This window comes from Haemaphysalis longicornis, unplaced genomic scaffold, assembly GCF_048455015.1.
Source record: "Haemaphysalis longicornis isolate Haplotype H1 unplaced genomic scaffold, Haemaphysalis longicornis Haplotype H1 scaffold_8, whole genome shotgun sequence".
NCBI classification, from domain to species: Eukaryota; Metazoa; Arthropoda; class Arachnida; order Ixodida; family Ixodidae; genus Haemaphysalis; species Haemaphysalis longicornis.
This window is the reverse complement of record NW_027526445.1, coordinates 109,115,474-109,133,590: the sequence shown is the minus strand read 5'-3', so window position 1 is coordinate 109,133,590 and position 18,117 is coordinate 109,115,474. Positions and strand designations below refer to the sequence as shown.

At 48.7% G+C, this 18,117-nt stretch overlaps 1 protein-coding gene across 1 annotated transcript in view; it reads left to right on the top strand.

Annotated features, from left to right (window-relative positions):
* Nucleotides 1-16,581, top strand: part of LOC144149033 (uncharacterized) — a 48,896-nt gene extending 32,315 nt beyond the window's left edge. Inside the window, exons 4-7 of the mRNA XM_077680578.1 lie at nt 3,868-4,044; nt 5,505-5,602; nt 11,730-11,940; nt 16,442-16,581. Coding sequence (XP_077536704.1) covers nt 3,868-4,044; nt 5,505-5,602; nt 11,730-11,940; nt 16,442-16,468 — 513 coding nt within the window. The 3' untranslated portion in view covers nt 16,469-16,581. The remainder of the gene's footprint in view (nt 1-3,867; nt 4,045-5,504; nt 5,603-11,729; nt 11,941-16,441) is intronic.
* Nucleotides 16,582-18,117: the final 1,536 nt, after the last annotated feature.

The window sequence follows — 18,117 nt, the reverse complement described above, 5'->3', positions numbered from 1 at the left end:
GGGAATCATAAAGAATGCCCTGTATTGTACGGATTGGGCTGCGGTATGGCCAGGTCAATAAACAATCGCAATGGAGGTCAACGTGGAAGCGGTGGCGACTTTCCTAGAGTGAATGCAAAACCTGTAAATGGTGTTCTGTGACTCTGCCCTCCCGCCTCTAGCGTTGTGGTGTAGCGAGAGGGCTCAATGCTGTAGATTCACTTGAAATCATTCCATCAGGCATTTTGAATGTACATGTGAGCAAGCTCCGCGTGACATGCCTGTGAGTTATCCACATCATACTAATTACGCTGGTATGACGGTACGCAAAGCAGACAGCGAGATAGCACGCCCAAGACTGTGCAATAAAACAAAAAAAGCAGACATCAGCGTAATAGCTGCTTCATCTCGCGTCGCGCAAGAACAAACCGTTAAAACATGCTAACATGCAAATACTACAATAAGTAGTGGGATCCCGCTACTTACTATAAAAAAAGGGGCAGTGTGACGATGCCACTTTTCAAAGCGAAAGCTGTTGTAGTGCGACCGATCGCATTCTATCTAAAAACTAATGCATTCGCCCTTACACCGGTTGCTCGACCGAAAAGCTCTGGTAATGTCTCTACGCACACGGTGCGTGCGTGAAACCGGGGACCGCAAATTCTCTCTCTCTCTCTCTGAAACTGGGCTTCCATTGTGTCAAAACGCTTACTTGAAAATCGCAAAAAACGAACGGTCCTAAAAAAAAACACACGCGTCGATCATAAAAGACTACGATAGTATACCTTTATCTCATAAACCACGTAACGGTGTACACTTATACCATTCGTAGTTGCGTTTACTTAGTGCGCGAAAAATCGTTCCTCGTTCTTCGGGTTCGTTCGGGTTTGTTCTTCGGGTTCGTTCTTCGCTTGCGGTTTGGGTGTTTGAAGGTTTGTCGATTGGTTAGACGCAGTTTCAGCGAAAGTTGGGTGAACTTTTAGCTTTCGCGCTTCACTCCGATTTTGTTAGGAAGAGACGATAGTTTTTCGAATTGGGTAGTTATGCACGGCATATGTAACCAACCTGCTACGCCTCTCAACTTCGGTGACAAGTGACACATTTTGAATACTTTTGCAGTTTTCAACCCGTATGGTAACGTCAGATTCATTTTGCGTTCCTCAGTAATTCAATAGAGCACCTCAGGCAGTTTTTACATTGAGGAATTAAAGGAATGGAATTGAACTTCCCGTCCATTCCAGGAGTGGGAATGGGCTAACTTCTGTCATTCCGCGGAATGGAAAGGAATGGAATCACGACAAGTTTCAATTCCTCTGAATGGAATTGGAATAGAATGGGGATGCCCATTCCGCAACACTGGTCCCTTCCACGTGGGATTGTGCGTGTGTGTATGTGTGTTCTGTGTGAGTGTTCGGTCCTACGTGACACGTCCTGCCGCAATAACGGAGGGGGCGTCTCTTACTGTCCTGTGTGTGTGTTGTGTGACTGTTCGGGGATCCGTGGCACGTACTGCCTCGATAACAGGGGAGGCGTCCCGTCCTTGTGTGAGCGTGTGTGTGCTGTCTGAGTGTCTGGGGATACGTGGCCCGTGCTGCCTCGATAACACAGGATGCGTCCCTTTCATGTGTGAGTGTGCGTGTGTGTTGCGTGTGCTGTGTGAGTGTTCGGGGATGCATGTCACGTCCTGCCTCGATAACACAGGAGGCGTCCCTTCAACGTGTGAGTGTGCTTGTGTGTATGTGTGCTGTGTGAGTGTTCGGCTATCCGTGGCACGTCCTGCCTCGGTAACAGGGGAGGCGTCCCTTTCTGGTATGTGTGTGTCTGTGTGTGTGGGCTGTGTGAGTGTTTGGGATTACGTGGCCCGTCCTGCCTCGATAATACAGGAGGCGCCCCTTCCACGTGTGAGTGTGTGCTCTGTCAGTGTTCGGGATATGTTGCATGTCCTGCCTCGGTAACAGAGTGGCGTCCCTTCCTGGTTTGCGTGTGTGTATGTGTGGACTGTGTGAGTGTTCGAGAATACGGGACATGTCTTGCATCAATAACAGAGGGGAGTGTCCTTGTAGTGTGAATGTGAGTGTGTGTGTGTGCAGTGTGAGTGTTTGGGGTAGGCGTGGCTGTCCTGCCTCATTAACAGTGGGGGCGTCCCTTTCTTGTGTGTTCTAGTTGAGTTTTCGGGGATGCCTGGCGCGTCCTGCCTCGATAACATAGGGCACGGAGCAAGATATCTTACTCCATGACATAGGGCAAGTGTGTGCATCTGAGTACTTTGTGAGTGTTCGGGGATACAAGTCACATCCTGGTTTGATAACAGTTAACGCGTCCCTTCTCGTGTATGTGGGCGTGTGTACGTGTATGTGAGGGCTGTGTGAGTGTTCGGGGATACGTGGCACATCGGGCCTGAGTAACACAGGGGGCGTCCCTCGTCCCTTGCTTTTATGTGCGGCTGTGTTAGTCTTCGAAGATATATCTGTGCTGTGAATTTTGGCGTGTGGCGTCCAATCGGCACCGTACAGTGAGTTTTGACGCATAGTGTGCGATCGAAAAAACCCAGCGGGTACAACCGTAACCATTCTCTTTCCGTATACGTTGCGGCGACTAACCACTCCAGCGTGGCACAGAAAACGGCTGTCTCGATTCTTAGGTAATAAGACGCACATCATCGATCTCTACAAAGGGGATACCACTAATAACTAACTAACTAACTAACTAACTAACTAACTAACTAACTAACTAACTAACTAACTAACTAACTAACTAACTAAATAAATAAATAAATGTAGTGAATCGAATGTGGTGGGGGCGGAGAAAGGAAGGACAGGAGTTCCCAGTTAACAGATTTTGAGTTTAAAGGCAACTAAGTACCTGAATGGCCGCTTTCTAGTGAGCCCACTTCCAGGTAGGCCGCCGTGCTAGCGGGTGTACTGCTTGCAACGGTTCAGAGCCCGTCTCCTCGATGTATACAAAAAATTACACCATCTCCCCGAAGGGAACTATGTGGTGATGCAAAGCATGAGGGTTCCGTGTAGGTTCCACACCGGAGCAGAACCGGTGCAGTCGGTGTCTCGGAGCAGACTGAACACCGCGCAGCGCGCGCACCTGCTTTTATACAGCTGAAGGAGAGGAGAATGGGGGAGAGATGCGCATGCGCCGTGGGGGTGTGGACGGCGCGACAACAAGGGAGGGACATAGCCCCGACCATAAGATGGCTCCTGGAGCGACAGGGTTGCCGGTGTCTTCCTGGGCCCGCACTAGACGAGCCGAGCGGCGAGGAGGAGAGCGGTGTTATCACAGCTGGTTAGGGCTCCTGGAGCGACAGTGTTGCCGGTGTCTTTCTGAGCCGGCACGAGACGAGCCGAAGGGCGAGGAGGAGGGCGGCGTTATCACAGTTGGCGTGGAGAAGGGGATGAGAAGGAGAGGTGCGGACGCCGGACGCCGAGGGACGACGGAGGGTCGACTAAGAGAGGCTTTGCATCTAAGAGTTCAAATAAACATACAAGTTCACGGACAGAGCCGCACCGTGGTTAAACTAGCGCAACAAGTTCCTGTTTCTCTAGAGATTAGTTTTCGCGCCAACGGAAGTGAAATGGACGAGACTATATCGGAAGCCGCCCAAGTGAGAGAGGGAAAGGAATTACAAAGGAGAAGGCGCCAAGAAGTGGAGAGTACGAGCGAGCCCCGAGAGAGTACGGAGGAGCAAAAAGGTACGGAGAGGAGGAAGGATTCATTTGAACTTGGCTGATCGTCCTTCGGAAATTGAAGCATCAACAGCTGACGCGATAAACCTCGTGGGAACTACTTAAAGCCAGCCACCTCGTCGTAAGATGTTACTTTTGTTTCGGTGACCTGTTAACAGTTTCTATTTTTTTCTTCGCGGCGGTCACTGAGCAGGTGCTGTTAGACGGCGAAAACGTCCTCAAGCAGCAGGTGAACGGGTCGCTCTTCAACAACTTCGCCAACGTCGCTCAAGGAGAGGAGTACATGGGTGACAAAGGGCGAAAGATGTGTGGCTTCCGCGTCCACGAGGTCCACTTTACCTCCCCTGATGTTTCCGTACTCACAGACCAGGTGAGTACACTTCTATTTCGGCGATGGCCCCGTGGCTAAAGCACACGCTCTGCTCGTGAGCCCGGGGACACGGGTTCGATTCCTTCTGCTGTGGTTGCTTTACTAATGGAGGCGAAAATCGAAAACGCCCTTGTGTAGAGATTTGGGCGCGCGTGAGGTACCTCCAGGCTGTGAAAATTAATCTGGAGCCCTCCACTAGGGCGCACTTCATAGGGCTGACGTAGCGTAGGCGCATTAAACCCCCAAAATTTGACTTTCAATTTTTGTGAGTACGATTAGTGCTCCGCCTGCTTCGTTTCAGGCTCGGAAGATGCAGATGAGAATATGGCTCGTGACCCCGCTAACTGCGACTGAGAACATATAGATAACTAGTTTTCTTGCTTGAATGTTCCGGTAAAGCAGAAACTTTGCTTGATTGATATTGGAAGAAAGGAAGGAAAATGCGCGGTTCAAAACAAAGCATCTGTGAAGGTTGGAAGTATTCTTAGAGAATAGAATTCCCTCCGTTCAGTATTCACTATTACCAATTCGCTATGACTGATGCTGCAGCGGTCCCAGTTCCCATGTTTTCCTTGAATCGTGGAGGTTTGACGGTTGCAACGTTATATTTAAAAATACTTTTACCACCAGAAACTACGCATGCAGCGTTGCCTTTTAGGATTGCATAAAGGGATCTCGTGTCCTTGTTTAAGATACTGTACTTCAGGGGGCCGATTTCTCTCTCTCTCGAAAATACCGCCAATTTTTTTCCTGTCGCACATTTGTACGGTGGTGCTAGATTTTTAGAAAAAAAAAACAGCAAGAAAACTTCTCACCTGACTCGGTTGAGCTTGCTTTTACTTTTCCGGCAGAGCATGATTATGGTCATTTGAAACTAAAGATTCCAAAACAACACCCAAAATATCTCGGCCAAGATATAGCCGTGGTAGGAGAGAAAGGAGAGGAAGAAAGGGAAGTGAAAAATGGACAATAGAAGGTAACGGTCATTTTGGGTGATACGTAAAGGGGTTTTCGGGAACGGGTGTTGTCGGCGCATAAAGTTCGTGCCATTTATTGTGACTGGCATAAACTATTTTTTGTTAGTCCTCTCATCCATCGTAAAATTTAAGCAAGACGTAGCACCTACATGGCGATCTGCTCCAGAGATTTACTCAGTTGCGCCTATTTGGGGTACTGAGGTAGCCCGTGATATGACATTTTTTGGGAGGAGGAGTAAACCATGGATAGTTTTTTAAAGTTAAAGGCAACTCTCGCGCAGGGCGAGAATTGCCTTTTGGTTTCTTAGTACGGCCCTTTCTCGTACTCCGTACAGTGTGAGGGTTCTCCAGCGGTCTCTCCTTGCAGCTTATACAGGCGGGACGAAGGAGCGCTTACAAGCCACGCCGTGGACATTTCAATAAGGTGTGGTCCTTTGGTGATAAGCCCCTAATGGTTGTTGCTTCTGGTCGTTCCATTTTCAGAACGCGACTTTCTACTTCAAACCTTATTTCCATGTTTACGCGGAGGGCTCCATCATTTTCAAGGGGATATTCAAGCCACGCCAGAAGAAGACCAACGAGTGAGACTCTTTCTTTGCTATTTACATGTTTATTTCTGTTTACCCAGCAACTCTTGGTCGGACAGATAGATGGATGGATGAATGGATGAGTGGATAGAACGGTGGATGGATGGATGGATGGGTGGGCGAGTGGATGGATGGATGGATGAGTGAACGGGTGGATAGAGGGATGGATGGATGGGTGGGTGGACGGTTGGATGGATGGATGAATGAATGGACGGACGAACGGACGGACAGACGGATGGAGAGCGGAGAGCGACTGAGAAAGATAGATGGAAAGCGAGAGAATATTGGGGAAGGAAGGAAGCAAGAACCGCTACTGCCTCAGTTATATGTGGTAGAGTAATGTTTTCAGAGAATATGCAGGTTGGTGACGCTCCATTGAAAAGGGGGACATGGTATTAGAACTAAGATTCAAAGGGAAAAAGAAAGAAAGACAAAACGAGAATCATAGGTGGTGTGGCATCGCCAAAACCAAGACGTTAAAAATGGTGCCATTCACGAGAGCCAGGATACGTTCCCACACAGGATCTGTGATTGGGACGTGACGCCAACTTCACGCCAGTTTTATGCTGCTGAGAATACAAGTGGCTTCTCTATGGGCTCAGGCCGCAGTAGATAAGATTTGGCTTGTAAGTATAACAATGCATTTCGTAAGATTTAGTTACGGCTGTTCGAAGGAAGTAAAGCCGGCAGTCCAATGCGGACCGACTGGAGGAATGCGCGAAGAACTCGATCCACTAAATCCGCATGTCTATACGAGGACTAGGGCAATACCACCGTAAAAATAGGGAGGGGGAACGGAATAGCTATTTCCTGTTCCTATACAAGCTGCTCCGAGTGCCTTCGCAGGAATATATTGTATCATCAGCGAAATAAGCTCATACTTGAAACTTCCTTAAATTGTTTTTCGGAGGAGTACCTGTGAAAGGCGAATCAACTGTGAGGATATTTGTTCCAAGCGGGGCGTTGAACCGGAACCGGAACGAAAACGAAAACCAGAACCGAAGCCGAATTTTATCCTGGAACCCGAACTGACCCGGAACCGTATTTTTGCCGCAATTTGGGTAACGAGTACGTCTGCCTGATGACGAGGGGCGGCCCGTCACGAGCCAACCAGAGGAAGGGGCGCGCAAAGCCGCTCCACGGCGACACTCGAGGGTACCAAAACGATGGTAGACGGACGGGGCAATGAACATCCTGCAGGGAGGCTGCTGGTCATTGCCAGAAGAGTCTGGCGAGCATGCAACAACGGGAGAGATGGGGTGGCGGAGGGAGGGTGTCGGGTGCACCGGGGCGCTGCCGAGTGGCCAGGAGGCTACATGCTTGCCTTCCACAAGAAAAAGGTGAGGGTGCAATATATTGAGATGAGGAGCAGCCCGTCATTGGTGGGCGACGGGAGTGGCTCAAAAGACTGTACAGTGGCGGCTATGTAGAGCAATTTTTTAGAGCGCAGCTCTTAAGCGACTGCCCCTGTGTTTTCGCATACATCCTAAGTATCGGCCTGGTTTTAAGCAAGAGTACGGAGAGGCCACCGAAGATAGAGTGAGCAGGAACGCTGAGAATGAAAGTGCGACGAAAGTATGAGGGGGGCGGAATGCCGATACGACACCAGACATGTGGCGACGCCAGACAGGTGGCGACGCTCTACGAGATAACGACAGAGTATAGTGCGTGCCGCCGTGCGTGCCACCTGAGACGGGTGGACGCTCCAACGGGGTCCTGTGCTGAGGAAACCGACCACTTGCCTCTTTTTTTCTTAATTAACGTTTACTCTTTCTCTCTCTCTCTCTCTCACCGGACTAAAACTGGACAACACGCTGTCCCGCTGCTCATAATACGGACGAGGAATTCTGTCTAACTTGGGGTTTTCTGACAACCCCACATCATATAGTAGAGCGTGCCAGGTTCGCTACAAAACTGACACAGAGCGGAGTACTGGGTCGGATACATTAGAATACAATTTCGTCAAGTGGGCAACGTATTCGTTTGAAGCAGCCTAAGTAGTCTCTCCTAGGCTTTCGTTAAGGATTCGTGGGCCGATGGGTGTGTCCTGCGCTCGAGCTTGTAATGCTGACTGATCTTGGGGTAGGTGTGCAGTGGGCTCGCAGCCTCCATCCCTCGTGTTGCCCGGTGGGATAGCTCTCGGGCAGTATTATGGGCGGTATTGTTACCCTGCAGAATTGGATGGGCTGAATTCCAGAGTATTTTGACTCGTCCGTGAAGCGGACGTTGAAGACAAATGTTTAAGATGTTCTTCCATGGAAGTGATTTCGGCATGCCTGTTGCGAATCTGTTATAACTGTCTCTTCCATCGCCTGAGAGATGGCCAAGGCAATGGCAACCTCTTCTGCTTGGTCAGTCGTCGTGCAGGGTAGGGTGATGCTGGTAATGTGCGACGTTGCGGTTGTCACAACAGCAGTCGTCGATCTCCATGTGGCGTAGTCTGCCACATCAGTATAGACCGTGCGGTCCCAGTTGTCGGTGACCCTTCCGATTGCACGAGCTCTTGCCTGTCTTCTACCTGCATTATAGTGTACACTCTACCTGCATGATGTATTGGATGCATCTTGCGCGGCATGGGAACTCCTGCAATATTCTCTCGCAGTTCGATTGGCACATCCTGATACTTTATCTCTACAGGGGACGACATTCCTAGTCTGTCTAGGAGGCTTCTCCCAGTGATACTTTACCCAAATCTTTGTCGCTGGTTTGATAGATGTGCATCGATGGCTTCAGCCACTGTGTTGTGAATACCCAGTTTTAAAAGTTTTTCATTCAAGGTGCTTACTGGGAGCCCGAGAGCCTGCTTATATGCGTTTCTGATTAATGCGTCCAATTGAGCTGTTTCAGTCTTATTGAGTATCTAATCGTGCTGCGTTGACAGCTTCGACAGCGCCCATTGCATTGCGTTCAATACAAGGGACGGTGTAGTTACTTCCATGTTGGCTCACTCGGGTGGGGCCTGCTGCAGGGCTGCGACGTCTCGAGGAAAGCAAACCCAGGGTAGGCCGGTTCAGGTTGGTTTTTGCGTGGCTACCGACGGCCGACGCTTTCACATTGGCGCTACGAGGTGACGGGCTTTAAGGCCTACTGTAACTGCCGCGCTAACCGGAATGGGAACGTAATTTTATTTTGCAGTTTGTTTCTGTGTAGTTGTGGGTACCTACACTGCACAAAGCGAAATAAACGTGGTTTATGGCTTGCAAGAAATGCAACTTAAAGCTTGATCAACGTAAACAACTTTCATTCTTCATCTCGTATCCCAGTGGCTTTTACGGTGTTTAAAGGATGATAAATACAGGGACAACATGCCGCCGGCGAGGGGCTTGTGGCCATCCATATACCCTCATCCTGACAGAGAGTAGGCCATACTTTCAACGCCACCTCATTAATATTACACGCTTTTAGAGCAGGACAAAATAACAAACGTACCTTTTTACACTCCCACTCCGACTATGCGTGAAGACTGAACTTTGAAGGCTATGAAGAATTTGAACACTCATCGATATTCAAAACATTGTTCGTGCCACCTTGGATAAAATCCTTCCCCCCTTGCTTGAACAAGTAGTCCCTTCCATCGTATCTCAAGCTCTATCTGCGGTTCTCGCTGCTCTTCAGGAGCTTACCGCCCGCCTTGCTTCGCTTGAAGACGACGCCTTCCGCATCATTATATTCTGGTTGAAGCATGTGTCATTGTTTTCATTTTTTGTTTAGTCTACCAAGCCGGTAATAAAGGGAGCAAAACGGCGATAGCGCAGTGGTAGCGCATTGCTCTGCTGTTGTGCAGACCCGGGTTCATATCCCACCGGGACACCTCGGTGTTTTCATCGCTCCAGAGCAACGCACGTATGGCATATGGAAGGGTGTAAGCCAGTCGAGACATTACAAAGGCCTGAAGGAGCCGAAGTGTGTCCGCCTCTTTCATGCCCGTAGACTTTGTCGTTATTCTTCGGAGCATACGTGTGACTTGTTCGGTAGTGCGCTTGCGCCGTCTGATAAGGACTGTGTTTCTGCTGTCCGTCTGGAAGAACCTTCCCAAGACCTTGATCTGAGGGGAAGGCCTGATGGTACAGCCATCCTGGACAATCTCGATTGCTTGGAGCTTGCCGCCTTCCCCTGTGCATCATGAGGAGCTCTGATTTTTGCGGTGAGCAAAAGGGGCCACAGCTCTTCGTGTATTCATTGACTACATCGGCGGCAAGTTGTAAGCGGTCCTTCATTTCCCCCACCGAGCCCTTACCAGTCCACACTGTGATATCGTCGGCGTACAAGCCATGGTGCAGATCTGGTATGACCCCTAGTTTAGCGGTGAGGCCAATGAGTGCGATATTGAACAATAGGGGTGACAGAACCGCTCCTTGTGGCGTACCCCTCCCACCGAGGTAGATGGGGTCCGAAGCAATGACTCCGATCTTGATAACGGCTTTCCGTCCTGACAGAAAGTCTCGGACGTAGTTGTAAGTCCGGTTCTCACAGTCTAGACCATTTACGTTGACAAAGGTAGCGTGGTGGGTGACATTATCAAAGGCCCCCTTTAGGTCGAGGGCCAGTATGGCTTTTGGCGTGTGGCTGTGGGCTGGCATTATGATATCTTCTTTCAGTTGTAAGAGTTGAAAGATGCGGCCTAAAGCCAAACATGGTGGATGGCAGTTTTCCGGAGCTTTGTGGGTATTTCTGCATCCTCATGAGTACAATGTGTTTCATAGGGTTCCCCACGCAAGAAGTCAAAGAGATGGGATGGAGGTTTTCAATATCTGATTCCTCCACTACGGCGCGCCTCATCGCCTGTGTTGCGTCGGTGCGTTAAACCCTACAATCAATCAAATCAATCAATGTCTGATTCGTTGTCAGGTTTGGGAATGAACCGCACTTCTGTGTTCTTCCATTCCGGTTTGAGGGTTCCGCTCTTCCAGCGCTTCATGTATGCGGTGAGAGCAGTCACGGAGGAAGGCTCGAGGTTCGCTAGCGCTTAGTTGATCATCTTATCTCGTCCCGGAGTGGTGTTGCGTCTAAGCTTTGCCGCTTTGCCATTGCAGCTTGCCCTATCCTGTCGAGATCAGGATTTGGCCTTCCCGTGTAGTCTGGGATAGGCGTAACGGGGAACGGAGGCAAGAATTGGTCCTGCAATTTCTTTAGTAGCTCGGACTGCGTCCCGGACGTTTCTCCACTCATTCCTGGGTCCGATACATAAATACAACGAAGTAACGCCATCTATACGGGTGCGTTTTCAACACATAGCAATAATCCTTTGACCAACTGCTAAAGTAGCCCCCGTTCGAACGATGTGGCTTTGAGGTACAGTCTTTTGTTCCTAGTGTAGCAACCTGGGTTCGAGGCCGCGGAGTCATGTTATTCTTGTGTAAAAAGTTCTAAATCAAAACATGTGCCCATTTCTCTTGTAAATAACGGGCGTTCGGTATGTTCTAGATCCATTTGGTGCATTGTGATCTATCACCATGTATAACGGATGCCCTGGGCCGTGCAGGAACGGCCGCTTCGGCAAGGTTAACGACATAGAAAGTTGCCTACGGGTGCTCCTTTTGTTTGGATCGTCCATGGTAATTTTTGATAGCATTACCACCTTTCTGTGTGTGTGTGTAGCAGAGTCAAAAAAATTGGATACCGGTATATATGGAAATCCGTGCTGCGTCGAGGCGAAACGCTCTTCGATGAGTGCGCCGCCATGTACCGCGGAGGAGCGTTACCTCCGTTATAAGGCATGGTGAACCAACAGGCTCAAAATTTGCCGGCGGCTGCAAAAAAAAAAAAAAAACAACCTTTATTAAGAAATAGGTAAACTTGGCTTTATTATCAATAGCAAAGTGCAGGTCCAAACTGTATTTGTTACGAGATTTTTGGAATTATAGAAAATACGAATAAAGAATGTTACCCGTTTTGGGCATTTTGGTTTCGGGGGTGTGAAGCAGCCGTGTGTCCAGCCAATCCAAACAGGAAAGGAACGCTTCTAGCTGATATGGCGGCGCCAACGACGGGACGCGATTGGAGCGACAGATTTTCCTCTAGCAATTATTAGGCTGAAACTCCATGTGGACAGGGAGGCAGTTCTTTTTCCCCCTTCGCAAGGCCGTTTAAAGCAGGGCTTGCCCTTTAATCCTGCGTGCAGGATCGAGGTGCTGTATGAGGGTGAGCGCATCACGGGCCTCAAGGGAGCGAAAAAGAACGAAAAAGTGACGGTCACCATCAAGTTCGGAGAGGGTTTCTTCACGGTGGAGATGGAGGGCAGCAAGAATGACCGTGTTCTGGATATGGGCGAGCTGGACAAGATCGGAATGTTCGCCATAAACCGGAATATGATAGTGCAGGACGTGGCCGCGGTGAGTGCAATGCAATGTCCTTGTTCATTATTCCTGTCTATTCTGCGCCCCCCTGTTTCAGCCTTAATGTAACTGCCTTTCGCCCGGTAGGCAGGCAGTTTACGTCGGGCTCACCTTCCTCCTTTATGCCCTTTCTTGAAAAAGCAGCCAAGGAATTTTTGGGGGTATACGCTCTTTATACCAAATGAAAGCGTATATGTTAAAATACCTTGAACCGGAAAAGTTGTCCTGATAACACCCTAGGACGTTCCAAAGCGGAATTCTTAGATCTAGCAAACTTAAGTGTGCTTTCAAAAGGAATGCTGGCAACAGTGTCAGTGAGCCGCGTGGCTACATTATTTTAACTACAGTAGACTCTCGATAAACGGAACCTCAAGGGACCGAAAATGTTAGTTCCATTTAACAGGAGTTCCGATTACTGCGAAAGATGGGCTATAGTGCAAATTTATGTGCGTACACACTATTAATACCTTTTTATGGAAATTTAAACATTAGAAGGAGGGCGTAGCAGTTAGTTTTTCAGAAAGCAAGAAAACTACAAGAGATTTAGGCCCAACATTAACAAGGTTTATTTGGCAACAGTTAGTCACTGTGCACTAAAAAATTGATAATTTCTTTTTGTTTGAGAACTTGCAACTGGATATTCAGGATCAGGATCTTCAACTCCTGATACTCATGGTAATGAGTCTGACAGGAAGGTCCATTTCCGGTTCCGTTTACACGGTGACGCAGGCATTTTAGTTCTGATTACCGACAGTTTTTTTACGTTATCTGAATACAAAAACAAAGAACTTACAGGCTACTGTCCCGTTTAAGCGGCAATTCTGTTTAAGCGATTACCATTTATCGAGATTCTACTGTACGCGAGAAGAAAAGAGGTATTTAAAGAATTGCCTCCAGCTAAAACTGTCGCACAATGCAGTGTTTCCTACTCCTGTATGCGGGTTCATGAATCGTGCATTGAAAGCGACAGAGCTGTTTGTACAGGCACCGGACACTGAAGTTTGCACGTGACTGATGCGCCGCCTCTCGTCGCCGCTTAGCAACTCTGGGTCCTTGGATGTCGCTACCGGCCGTTCAGCGCGCGTAAAAACGCGCGCTGCGTGCGGTTCGACGTTGCGTGGCGGAAGTTTTTTTAAGAAACATAGTTATAATTGCAAGTTGCAGGGTCTGAAAAAGATCAAAATGCTTCAGGAAAGAATTAGTGGCAGCGCCGCTACTGCTGCGCGAAGGACATGCACAATCGCGATAGGCAGCCTGCCATCGTTCTGTACAGGTTTCTCGGGCAGCCGTGGAGAATAAGCGTCGCAAGAAATGGATTTTAGCAGTAAAAAGCCATGACATTTTTTGTGAGTGGAAGGAGTAAAATTATGAGTACGACAACTGTTTAGGCGCAGCGCAGACAGGAAGGGCCGTAAAACTAAAACGTTTGCTTTCAGTGTTCCATACACATCGCGCGCTGCGAAGAATCGCATGCCGTCGTAGTATTTGCATAACAAAAGGTATTACGGCTTCCGCCACTATTGTTTTATCTGAAGTAACCGTTTCTTTAGCGACATTCCCGGCACCGGATGGATGCCAAAAGGCGGCACAAGGATATGTTCACAGCACTTCGCGGGTGATGCCAAAAGCAATGTCAAGACGGTCAATAAGCATCCCGCTTACTGCCATACTTTGTTCCCCGAAGGATACAGAGTTCAGCCACACATTCCAAGGGAGAGCGTGGCAAGCTATCAAAGGCAAGGTTGCATTCACACGGGCTGACTATTTAATGCGTTTTGCGTACTCTGAAAGTTGAGGTTATTATTGTTTAAGCAGAGGATGGACAGGAGGAGGAAATAGTTTTTTGGAGAATTCTGAACGGCCTGAACAAACTGTATCACAATTAGCCACTAAGACGACTTTAACATTGCTCACAAGATAGAAGCGGAAACTAACCGGAATCTTCGTAAAGACAACCGCAGCTCCGCAGAAGATTTCGAACTGTGTGGAAATGTGTTTACTTTGTCATCAGCTAATAACGTTTGGAATCCGTTGTTAATTAGTGCCAACCGAGCTGAAGAAGGGCAGCCGAAAAAGTAACTGTAGTGTGGTTGCGCGAACAGAGGAAACAACACAAACACGCTTCTGTCGTGGAGCGCCGTTGTATACGCTGGTGTCAGTTTATTAGGCTGTGATACAAGAAAAAAGTAATACTGATCTAAATTGGCACTGTAAATAAGCTTCCCTTGCTGAGAACGGGACTTCGCAACGATGTCTGTCCCATCAATTTCTTTCACGGCGTACACGCGCGCGGGAACGTACAATCTCTGTAACTTCTCGTGCACGTGAGGCCGACAGTAGTACTTCAGCCCCGTAATTGTCCGGAAATCGCACAGAAGCACTAAGACATGGGGAAACTATTTGCCAGAACAGATTTCAAGCGCGAGACGCCTTTCAAAAACAATCGGAGAGTCGCAAAAGCAAACAACCTGGAGGTGCCGAATATATGAACGCCACAGTACAGTGAACGCGCGGCCGCCGTCTGCCTCTCACCGACCCAAAGTTAGCTCAAGCTTCCGCGGGGCGTCGCTGGGTGTACTTATCCGTCACGCCCTCTGAGCAGTGACCGGTCCCTACACGTATGGTAGTGCATGTTTAGACACTACGAGGCGCCACCTTTTAGACAGCAGAACGTTTGGTGCGGAATTAATATTAGTTCCGACATTTTATTTAGAACTTTCCTTTGGTTACTCCACTACACAAAACGCTGGCATTAATATAAGCCAAAGGACATGCCCCCACAAAAACTCCCCCCACCTCCCCGAAGGGTTGATTGATTGATTGATTTTAGGGTTTAACGCGCCGACGCAACGCAGGCGATGGGGCGCGCCGTAGTGGAGGGCTCCGGATTAATTTTGACCACCTGGGGATCTTTAACGTGCGCCGAAATCTCGTACACACGGGCGTTTTTGCTTTTCGCCACCTCCCCGAAGGGGATCGTGCGGAAATGCGAATGCATTGGGTGCACCGATGAGTGCGCTGCGGCAAGCAGTAACGGAGAGAGGCGTGCGCTCCACTGCAATTTATATACATTTTCCGAGCGCAGCGAGCGGAGAGAGGGTACGCGGAGAGGAGAGAGAGACCCGCGCAACACGCCCGCCCCGCGCGCGAGCTCTCTCTCCCGCCGAGTTCCGCGATGGGAGCGCCCTCACACGCCCGAGCGCGCTCCTCCTCTCCACTACTCCGCCCGAGCTCCGCGATGCGAGCGCCCTCACACGCCCGAGCACGCTCCTGCTCTCCCCTTGCCCTCCGCTACTCCCGCCCGAGCTACCACCTGCTCCGGTTGCTAGGCGCGCCACAGCTGTTGCTAGGGGCGAGGAGGAGCGCGGAGAGATAACACCTGCGGGCGCACGCCGACGGAGCACGACAACCCCCGACTAAGAAATGCGATCGCATTTACGACGACGACGACGACGAAGGCAGAACTACGAGGCGCGCGCTCACATGCGCTCGCGCTGGAGGAATGCAGGCGCACGCCGGCCAACGGAGCAAGACAACCCCCGGCTAATAAATGCATTCGCATTTAAAATGTGTAATTTGCTCTCTTAAAGGTGTATGCCCACATCGTGCAAAAATTGTCCAAAGTGGCGAATTTCCCCAGGACGACTACGGGGGAGTAGGTCCTTGGTCACTACGACAGACGCGTTATTACTCTTTGTCAGCCTTGCTCTCCGATATCTTATCCCACTCCCTACACACCCTACAAAAATACCCTCGACACGCCCTATCCACACCCTTGAGGAATTCCCCCATCTCGCGATATCAATAAACCAACACATGCTGCTACGGCACCAGGCGTGGGGTGCTGTTCTTTTTTTTTCGTGCTCGGAAGTTGGCAATTTCGGTAAAAGTACGGATGTGGTTTGCCCGTGCAGGGAGGGCAAGAAAATCTCCTGCTTTTGTTGAGACGTTCATTTTTCAAGAGTACATAAGGGCTTAGGGGAGCTTTTAATGATAAGAGAAGCTCGAGTTAGTGCACGATGGAAATCGTCCTTATCGGAGTGAGGGTCAATTAGGTGTAAGAGTAGGTGCCAAGCGGCTTTGTTTTTCTGATGCCTTGGAGTATGTCTCATACTCGTAACCCATTTTTCTTATATACAATTGAACTTCTTTATTAAGAGCTGTGAACTGGATGCGGAGTTTGCGATTGTGCCGGTGCCGCTTCCAAGGCTTGATGAGGATTTATCCTGCCTTCTCGTCTGACGAGGAATTTCGGGTGGTACGCTTGCACGTCGGCGATGTAGAATGAATTGCCTTGCGAAAGAAAGGGGGATGCGTCAGGTCGATAGCGCGTTTCAGGAACGGTTACTCCCCAGCCTGTTACTGCTTCCGCTGTGGTTGACGTTGAATCCGGGTTGATTTGAAACCATTGGTCACGTAATAAAGTATACCTCAACAGCTGCATTAGAAAGAAGTGTACTCATCGGCTTATTTTTGTCGTTCTTCTTGCTACTCGCAGTTCACCGGCTCTTTGAAGTACACGTGAGACGCAGTGGTGTTCCGACAGCTTGAAATGCAGCGCGCGCCCAAATTCTGTTCTCCCTTCAGGCACATGCTTTTGCAAGTAAACACATTGCCGGCATCCTGCCCCAAGACAAGGTTCAATAAACGGTTATTTAAAGAATCGCTGCCGTTGCCCTTCGTCCCAAATTAAGACACTTTTTTAGCCATCTTCTGGCCTGCATAAGTGGAGAGGGAAATTGACTGTCGTCGTGCGTTTTATGTGCAGTGACCGTACATTTATGCAGGAAACATGAAAGCTTCAGACGCCCATAATAGAAAAATGAAAAGTCCCATTTATGCATATAAAGCTCAAACACTCTAGTGCAGATATATATTATATATAAGACCAATTCGTGTTTATTTCAGCGGCGTATTTTAGAATATTTTTAGAATTTTAGAAGTTTACTTCAGCGGGGTATTTTAGAATTTTTAGAACAGATGCTACACTAGCAATGCAACCGGCGGACAAATCTTGTGCTATAACAAAGTAATTCTATTGACCTCGTAAAAAATGCGCCGTAGAACATTAGCCATTTTAACAGATTTACGGGAAATTTGGGTGATTTGGCCCTATAATAACGGCTTCAAAGCCATGACAAACCAGCCGTGACAATGTTTTATGGCATCAAGTTGTGCCTACTTTAAGTATTGATATTTGTGTGCAAAAAAAAAAAAAAAAAACAACGATCAAATTTCACAGAAGTTGACGGAGTGTACTTGTACTCTGGAACCCTCCATGATGTAGTTACATACAGAATATCCCTGTTTGGCGCTCAGAACCTTTGGAAGCTCTTTTACCACAGAGTATCGATGAGCTTTATGTGATATGTCTGAGGAAAATTAAAGATTCGGAAGGGATCTGTCCGCAACCGGTCCTTCGTCGGTGGCGGCGGAATGTGTCCCGTACCTTCAAAAGGGGGTAACCATTCTGATTTAGAGTGGTGCCCATGTTTTCTGCTGCTGAATGCTTTTTGCTAAGAATGTGAGACAAGCACACCAATGTGCCAAATACGCTCAATTTTAGCGTATACGCAAGAGTGTAGCGACACTCTTTCCGGCTGAAAAGCTGTGAATAACCCAGGAGTGTTGTTAAATCCTTGCACCCTTAGCCGTGTCCCTAGGGCAACAACGGGCTGTAGTGGAACAGACACAATCCGTAACTGCCCCTTGACAACACCGATGAATCCCAAGGATACCATCGCACAAAACTGATGAATCCCATGAACAGCCCAGTAAATTGCAATAATGTTAGATAAAAATTTGAATCATCCTGTTTTTTGAAGTGTAACATCGCAAAAAAAAAAAAACGATGAGGGACACAGAAAAAATTCACAAGACGGGCGCTGACTTGCAAGAAGTGTTTTATTGGAAAGAAGCACAAATATATAGCCGACACGTGCAACCTGGTGTGGTGAAAACCAACAAAAATGCGAAACATCAGATAAAGACATGTGAACGCTATCGTAGCTATGTGGCATCCAAAAACGCCATTTCCGCCTAGTACAGCGTCGGGGAAGGCTGTCTTACACAACTGGCCCGAGTCGTGCTGATATGACAGGCTTCTACCACTTCTCGTGGCAGCTGATCCTTGTGGGTGAAGAAAACGTCGCAATCATGAAAACACGGCGTGCA